General features: G+C 40.1%; 1 protein-coding gene across 1 annotated transcript; it reads left to right on the forward strand.

The window, feature by feature from the left end:
- Window positions 1-9,032: 9,032 nt before the first annotated feature.
- On the forward strand, window positions 9,033-9,600 carry BATDEDRAFT_7215 (uncharacterized protein; the record flags this gene model as incomplete). Its single annotated transcript, XM_006683214.1, has 2 exons — window positions 9,033-9,088; window positions 9,172-9,600. Coding segments are annotated over 2 exons (485 nt in total), but the record flags the coding sequence as incomplete, so codon positions are not given.

Consider the following 9,600-nt stretch of genomic DNA (forward strand, 5'->3'; position numbering starts at 1 on the left):
TACCGAATTGTGGGTTGAGCCTCTTGTTATGGTTCATGATAGCTCTATATCTGGTGAGGAAGTCTACAGTGAATATTATGAAAATTTTGTCAAGTGTATTGGTAATCAGGTTAGTGTTGATTGTTGAATCGCATTTGCACGAGTATTTAGCTAAGCTTTCTTGTTTTATTTGATAGGATCGAAATTTGCTAGGGCGTATTTTTGTATTTGAATATGTGCAAGAGCTAAGAAACGGTATTGTACTTGAGCGCAAACTGCTTGATGATACCACAGTTAATGGATTGCAAAGTGCACACGATCCCAACCACAGTCAGATTGTGCCAACCCAGTTCTATCTGCCTGCACTATTATACAATTCCTCGTTTGTAATGTGTGTGTATCACGTTCTTTCCATTGATGACGGTTGCGATGAAGACCCAACCGTGAATGGAATATGTGTACCGAGTAATCCTACTCTCGAGTTTAATGATCTTGCTGCTATTCCATTGGATTGGTGCGAGCCTCATGGATCGATACATGATAGCTATTGCATTGGGTCTTTGCTTAATTCTCGAAACATCACTGCTTTGGGCGGAATACTTGATGATGGCGAATTGCTAACCGATGGATGTCCTATCCCAATATCTGTGATAACCAGCGATATGACTCAAACTGCAAGATCGAACACTGTGTTGTATGGGTTTTTAGCCAAATCATTGCTACAGATAACGGATGTTGCGCTCAAATGGCCCTTTGATGCATCCGGTGGTTTAAACTCCCGTGCATGCATTCAGCCAGATCTTCTTGAGATAATGCGCACAGCTATTCACAAGCAGTTTATTCACGGATCAGTGTTTTTGATTAGAAAATTGGAAGAGTCTGTTTGCTATATCAAGTATCTTAGTCCAGATCGGTTGATATTTGCTGTGCTTCATATATACGATCCATTAAATCCTGGTTCGTTGGCACAGGTAAACCAAGGCTCTGTTTCGACTGCTACTGATATGTTTTTTTCAGGGCCAATATCCAGTTCAACAGAGATTCATTACTTTTCCATCAGTTTATTCGAATGTGTACAGACTACCAAAACGACTGAATCATTACTGTTATCACAGCAAATACCCACTCAAAAACTTTTGTCGTATACCAAGCCGGCAATGCCTTGGTGTGTAGCTCAACTTCAATGTGACGATGTTGGAAGATTTGTTCGACTCCCCCAAGGCTTTATTCTATCAAGTGGTGGGAAGCACAAAGTAGCAGAGAAACATGATTATACGCGATTAGATGTGCCTGCATCTGATGCAGAAAGTGTCTTGAATACCATACCATCAGAGTTACTTCACCATCGTGCATCAACAGTAGATTCTGCGGATGGTGAAGAATGTCAGAGTGGCTATACTGCACAGCAAGCAATCGGATCAGCAACTTTATCACCCGAGGGCCATGCTTTTTACACCATTGTAAATGAATCATTCTCAACTGCATTTTCCAAGACCCTGTTTCTTTCACTTATGCAAGGCGCAAAAGCTACAGAAAAAGACATCATTCGAGCATTTAGAGTGTTTGAAAAAACTACGCTTGTTGTTGATATTACTCCTTTGTTGGATATTTTTGCTGTGCTTACCAATGAGGATAAAGTTTCAAGGTAAAATTTTAAAACTTGATTGATAAAAGTCCGGTTTAAAAAATATTGGTGTTGAATCGAAAAAATAGTCTAATTTTACAATTTTTTGGTTTATTTCTACTGCTAGAACGCCAAACAGTGAAGATGAAGTTGTAGATTTGGCATATCGTAAAATTTTACTTCGACAGTTTGAGCCTCTTGTGGAGCGATCTGTGTCCGAGTTCGCGTCCCAACTTTTGTTTTTCAGGCCTACTGGGTTACAACGGTCGCCAACTCATCAAGAAGTTGATGTTGATTCTTCTCAAAGATCTGATGATTTTCAATCAACATCTTCAAAAACAAGCAGACGCCCCATTACGCAAATTGATACATCAGAGTTATTTGAGGAATACAGGTCGCTCGTTTTAACTGCTGATACACCACTGTTTGTAAATATTGAATGCCAATTTCAGCGAGGTTCCAAGATTGTTTTTAAACAAGCTCTTCATGCACTTCCGTTGCATTATCCGTTAGATATTTTAAATATAATGGAATCGACATCCATGGCTGAGTCGGGATCGCCTGTAGACTATTCGCCTAGCGAAGTGTCATACCTTGATGGTGCGTCTTATGCAGATACCTGCTCTATAGAAGCCAGCAAAACACATACAGATTTATGGGAAAATAGTGTTTCTTCAGCAAAGTTATGTATCAATTGCTGGACTCTAAAAACTCCAAATACGCCACAGCAGTCAGTTACACTGGATCAGGATACACAGTGTTTGGAAACCGCGAATACGCCGTTGACTGGTCTGGAATCGGCAAATTTGTCTGATGATATGCGCAACTCTGTCATTTCACTTCGCAATGATATTGAGAATTTGACCAGAGAACGTATTCTTCGTAGTATGCTAATTCATGATGGATCACATCCAAGCTCATCAACACTGTATTCTGCAGCAAGTCTTATTCGTACAAGGCATAATGGCAGTGGAACGGAACTTTCTCGTTCTTCAGCCAATATTGAAACTATACTGGAGGCAGATTCGGTTCACTTGAGAATCAATGTTGCTTTTGTAGATCCAGGTGTTTGTTTAGGGCTTTTCCGGTCAAATATCACACTTTTCAATTGTTCCCAAATGGATTTGCATCAAATTGGCGAGAGTTACTATCTGCTTGATGTGCAGTATAGTTCTTCTGGAGGATTGCCACGTAAATATTGGGCATTTATTGTGCCCAAACTGCATGAAGTGCACTTGTACTTTTATTGTGAGTTTCTTAGCATTACAGAAAGAGTTGAGATTGTACGGCATATTGAATCTGTGGTGTCTGAATGCGCTATTCGAGCAAATCGTTTGAAACTATTGCATGATTTAAATGAGACTCGGATAGCAAGCGATTTTTTAATTGCTGCTTCTGAGTCCAGTGTGATGGACAAAAAAGATACGTCTAATCCACAGTCAAGTTCGACTGTTTCCACTGCAGTGCCAGTTGATCTATTCAACAAGGACAAGTTTTCTGCTGGCCATTTTGCATGTCCTTTAGTATACTGGCATAAATTTCCACTTCATTGGCGCGTATCTTACTCTAAAGCAATTTCTGCGATTGTCATGTCAGTTGCAAATCTAGCCATGCATAATCACAAGGATTTATTTGTATTTTCAACCAAAACATCTGTATTTTATATGAGAATACAGTCGAATGACACGGGAATACTTGCTGGCAATACGACTGCAGGCAGTGATAGTGCTGGTACACTGTCGTCATTTTCCAATCGACTCAAACCGATTTCGATATTTGAACGTGTTAAATCTGCCAATTCAAATAGTTTACTTCCAGTTAAAAATATCATTTCAAGCACTACGTTTGGAGATACCATACCAAGCCCCAGTTTGACCGATCACACTACTAAACCCACTTTGACGGATGTATCGCGATTGCAAGGTCAAGAACAATTTTTGTACATGTTTGTTTACGGAGTAGATCAGCCTGACCAAGAAATAGTGCAGGAGTTTGTCAAAATGATCAAATCCAAGCTACATGGGTTAACCCAGACAATTATTGGCACATTTTTAGCTCGCAACTACTCAACTAAACTTACGCCCGCAGATGTTGAGTTTATTATGCCAATAGCTAAAAATGTCGATCCAGTCTGCACAAAGTATTACCAGTTGCCGGTTGAATTAGAGAACCCTCATTTATTTATGCTGCTTTTAAGACAGAGTCTGTTGACATTTCTGCATCCTTTTAATGGATCAGATGTTGCTGGTTTGCTGGTACAGCATTATAGTAATTTTTTTCGACAGTCGGTATCCGATCAGTATACAAGGTATTCACTCATTTGATACTATAGTTGGGTCGATTTTGACCACTACGGCTTTTGTTTTTGACTAACGCTGCTCATGTAATTAGAAATGCAGTTAACGAGTTTCACATTGGTGACTTTTCCTTTTTATACAACTCTGTTCCATCACGGATTAATACAACACTGGAAGCACTTGTTGGAGATGGCATTGCTGCAGTATGTCTTACACCTATTTCGCCAGACGGACATATTATGTATCCAACACACGATGTGAGCACATTACAGTCGTCAAAACATATTGATCTGGATAATTTTTTGGCCTCGGTTCCTGATACAGAGGAGCTTGCCATGTGTTGGCTTGGATTTAAAATCGTGGTACAGATATGGACACAAGGTTCAATTAATGTTCAAGCACTAATGGATAAAATCGGCAAACAGTTTACAACCACATCGAATGATTACGCGATTGAAAGTTATTTTAGAAGCACAGACTGGGCACAACTACCACCGCACGAGAGCGTGTCATTACAATCTTCAGGGATCCGCTCTTCATCCGTATCTGTGGCAAATACTTCTATTTCCACCAGTGCATGTTCAGCCCATCCAGGTGTAGCACCAATCAAAACTGATAATACCATACCAGTGCCTATAACTGCACCTGTATCAAATTTCAGCACGTCAATGATAGATATGACAACTCCAGCCAAGATAATTATTACTTCACCCACTACCTCGTCTTCCATACCGTGTACTGCATTCTCATCTGTAGCTGTCGGAAATTCAAATCTATCTACAAGTATATATCATAATGTAGACTTACTAAAACCATCTCCGGACTCGATTAATATTGTACATTACAATACACCATTAGTGGTTCTTCCAAAAATGTTGCACACGGCTACTTTAGCAGGCAATCCTGTTGTTCAGGCATTCAAGGTGCTGACAAAACTGCCGTTAAATACTGTTGCTACAGGCATGTTGGATGTGCTTCAGGAAGAAGGACTTCAGCTGTATTTGTTTTCTCGAAATAGTTCAGGCGGTGACCTCATGTATATCACATCAACACTTCCACACGAAAATTTCCTAGACATATTTGAGCAATCCTATGTCCAAACGCCTTTGTTTTCTTCAGTCGAGGTGAATACTCATTCGCAAGGTGGAGAGCCTGGTGAAAAGCCAAAAAATACAGAACATACTCAAGAATATATTATTGTCGCTGCAGTCAATTTTGCATGCGATAATTTATCCACACCCAACACGATTCCCATTCCTTGTTCTACTGGGTCAACATCCTCTGCTTTTCAAGACAAAGATCGCGATAGTCTTGGTAGTTTTTCTGGGTTAAACCACACTCATCAGAGCTTTAATGGAGACGATGCTGGGTCTGTTTCAAGCTCTACATCAGAGTCACTTTTGTCTACAAATCGTGCATCGCGACTTTTAAACGAGCTAGACGAGGTGTGCATGTTTGGTGACAGCTTTTTGCCTTATTTCCCTATTTATGGGAAACGCTGTTCATTTATTGTTGTTACCATGGCTACAGAGTCTGTCAATGTTTTCTCTTACAATTGGAAAAAGATTGAAAGTGAGCGAGTGTTTTTACGGACGCTCAAGCTACTTAATTTGTGCAAGATTCGATATCAGTTTCAAACACGCAAGCTGAAATATATGGGGTTACATATTGAACAGGATCGAGCGCGCATTACCGAGTTTGGAGAAAAGCGGTATAGCACTGCCGAGGCTTCTGCTAGAGTACATGAGAATTCTGCACTTTCAAGACCAGAGCGTCGGTTTAGACTACTTGACTTTATTTACCATATTGGTAGCTTTGATGCCGACGATCTTCAGAGACAGATTGTTGATTTTCTTGAACTGTTTTTTAGATATGGCAAGTATCCATTATCGCATGGTAGTGGTCAGCTTGGCCAAGGCGTTTCGATGGAATATTCTTCCAATGGATCAAACTCTTTTGTATCACTACTGCGCGGAACCGGATCTATACAGCATCAGTATGCCAAAAACCACGGGCATTTGAATCTGCATGGTACTGTAAGAATTCGTTCAAACGGCAATCTTTATCAACAAGAGTCCGATAGCAATGGCAGCGGAAACGCTTTATCATTGACAGAAATGTCTGAAGTTTTACGCACAATTCAGTTGATTCACAGTGCATCTGCGCCAATATTTTTTTCAGAGTATCGCTCCGAGCTAATGAAAAAATGGGATGAGATTCAATGTGCAACACGGTTAGACGACCCAAACATTCTTAAAATCATTGATCCAAAACATATATCCACGCGCATCAACATTGAGGGCCAGAGTCTTGAAACTGTTGGATGGTACAAGACCATGATTAATGATCTTTTGATGGACTACGTTTCTTATTTAGAAGTGCTCGGTATGGAAAGAGTTTCACCAGATCTTGCGACCAGCATCGAATTGTCACAACATGGTGGAAAGTTTAGTGTTGCTCCTAATTTCAGTATTGATGCACCTTCAATGTTCTTGACGCAGTTTTTTTCTTTGGGTGTTATTATTGTTCAATGTGATTTCTTTATGTATTTTGCAACCATCAATGTTCTTTCTTTCAAGTACCAAACGGATTCGCCACAACATTCTTTTGAAACCGACGAGTCTGCGTTTGAAAAGCAGTGTAACAAATTAAAAACTCAGTCGCATATTGTTTCATGTAAGCTTTGGATTTAAATGCCTTTATTATGTTTACACGGTTTAGTTTTGATTTTGATGGCTCTAAATTTTCACGTTTTTAGTTTCGTACGACTTTCATTTACGATACTTTCAGGAGAAACTATTTACACATTTCAAAACCTTGCCATTTGATCTTCTTTCGGTTTTACGAAGTTTTGTCATTCTCAATCCTCGCAAACCCAGATACTCCCGCAATAGAATTGTGAGCAAAAAAATCAAACTTTCTGAAGACGATTCATCTGCGCTATTGTTCAAATACATTCTCAAGAACCCACAAACATATAATTTCCACCCTCTTATGTACAACGATGTGACGACTGCGTGCTGGCTCACCACGTCAGACGCATCTTTCAATATTCCTGGCATGCTACCAGTTGTTGTTCCGCCAGATCTTGTTTCGTTTGGCGATAAACAATTGTATACTATAATTATTTGTCCTGCACCTGCTTCGACTTTATCTCAAAGCAACGCGAGTGCGGTTTCAGACGATGGTCTTGCTTCGACAAGCAGCCCTATTAGCATTGATATTAAAAACAGCATGTCTTCTGCCAGCCCATCTACTAAAAGTGCTCTAGAACCTTGCACCTCATCGGCCAGCGACACAATACTTTCCACCACACACTTTGAGATTGAATACTTTTTGCTAATTGTCAACAACGTGTCGAAATTTCCACTGTTTGAAATTGACAAGAGCAATATCATGGAGCAGGCTATTGTCGAAGATCCGATGCGCGAGTATATTGCTGATGGGTACTACCTGCATGACATTGCTAAAAATACTGAGAAACGTATTGAAATTCTAGTTGATAAAGTGAGTTTTCTAGCATATTTAATGTGATGGACTGCTTTTTATCTTGCATCGATGTGTCCTGTTGGGTTGTATATTGAATACGATATACTAACTTTTACATATGCTGGTATTCTTGTGGCACTAAAAGGCATCTAAATACTTTGGTCGAGACTCACTTTGGACACAGCTGCTTTCTGCCAAGTCATGTTCGAATACTCCTACTCCCGATTCTGGTAGCATGGTAGATGTTCGAGAAACCCAGACTCCGGAATGGACACGACTTTTTCTTGAAAAAACTGCCATCAACTCGCGTAATCTATCAACTATTGATCTAAATATCAAGCATCTCTTGGAAGACCCCCGACTTCAATGGGCCGGTATAGTTGACCACTTGTCCGCCACATATGCCAAACAAGTCCGGATGCTTCCTGCATGTTCGGCCCATGGTCCTCAGCATATACTGATTATTAACCCATACGATTCAGACTATATGATTCGTTTTGCCGTTGGGCTGTCTGCGAACCATACAACTTCTATTGAAATATTCTCGCTTTCTCGTGAAGGGGCATCTAACACTGCGGAATATACGCACATCAATGATGTGTTTAATACAATATTATTTTACCTTTGGAGCAGCTCAAGTTCCACTTGATTACCAATATTGTATAACCAATCATAAATAAAAGAAATTGTCCATATTCTTGGTAAAGTTTATTTGCATTGTCTATCTACATAGGGGTTCAAACTTTGATCATACTGTAACATCAACTGATGGGCAGTGTTGGAACCCTGTCAATATTTATGGCCCTAGTGTCCATAAAAAGCGACTCTGCATATGCAATTCCAAGCGTTTGATAAAACCATTTATTGCCAAAATTCAAACATGGCCATCACAATAAGTGAATACACAAACCAAACCACGTATGAGTGCGTTTCGAGTACTGGCGCATGACGTAATAACATTTACAAAGCCTGATTGTATTTGGCTAATTTTAGTGAGCCACTGAATCATAATGTATTAGCTGGCAATGCTTTTACTGTCATTCTACTCACATGTTCTCGCGCCTGGTTATTGTATATTGGCTATGCAAATGAGCCAAATGATGCAACACTTTTGTGTGCGCCACGTTAGAACAGACATGTGTTGACGCAATGACTTGAAGCAGCGACTCTGCAAAGCAAAAGTACACGAAACATCAACTGGCAACAGTCTAATGTTGCTTGATTACTGAAACTTTGCCAACTGCATGCGCTACAGCAAACTCCGTCTAAAGTTTCATCGTATCACTGCGGCCAATCTAACATGGTCATCTATAAATATCAGGATGTTTTCTCAACAATAGATATCGATTTGTTCACTCGGATCCATCGATTAATCTGTACTTTGCAACATATCTATCAAGCGTGCTTCTTGTTCATTACTTTTATCAATACCATTTAAATCCAAAATGCTTTCTCTGCTAGTATTCTCTCTTGGAGTTTCGATTCCACTTTCAGTTTTTGCTGGTACTCCCAATCAAGCAGATTATCCACCCATGGATAAGCTTGCTCCTGCCAACGCTGCTTGGGGTTCCAATGTTTTATCAAATGTGCCATCAATTCCTGTCGGTACTGTTCCATTGACTGTGACGGACTGGTCCAAAGATGTTACTACGTGTCCTCAACAAAATCAATGGGGACTGACATATGACGATGGACCTGGGTATGTATATCAATTTCAAGTATCGTGCCAAGTAGCATGACTAACGTGTTACTGATTTGTTACTGATTTGTTATTTACATTAGCCCATTGACTGACGATCTTCTTGGCGAACTTGCCAAGCGAAAGACAACAGCAACGTTTTTTGTTATTGGATCTCGTGTGCTGGAACGACCAGATGTTTTATTAAGAACATACCAAGCAGGACACCATATCGGCATTCATACATGGAGTCATCCATATCTGTCGACTGTATCAAATGAGCAAATCATTGCTGAAATCACTTATACTATCATGGCAGTCAAGACCGTGATTGGAGTTACGCCTGCGTTTGTGCGTCCTCCCTATGGTGATATTGATGATCGTGTACGTACAGTACTAACCAACTTGGGACTCACGATTGTCGAGTGGAATGTGGATCCACAAGATACTGCAGCACGCGGAGATGTTGCACAACAGTTTGCTACTAAAGCTAATGCTGGTAGTGCAGGTGTCATTTCACTTGAACACGACAT

The sequence above is a fragment of the Batrachochytrium dendrobatidis genome (assembly GCF_000203795.2).
Source record: "Batrachochytrium dendrobatidis JAM81 unplaced genomic scaffold BATDEscaffold_50, whole genome shotgun sequence".
Lineage (NCBI taxonomy): Eukaryota > Fungi > Chytridiomycota > Chytridiomycetes > Rhizophydiales > Batrachochytrium > Batrachochytrium dendrobatidis.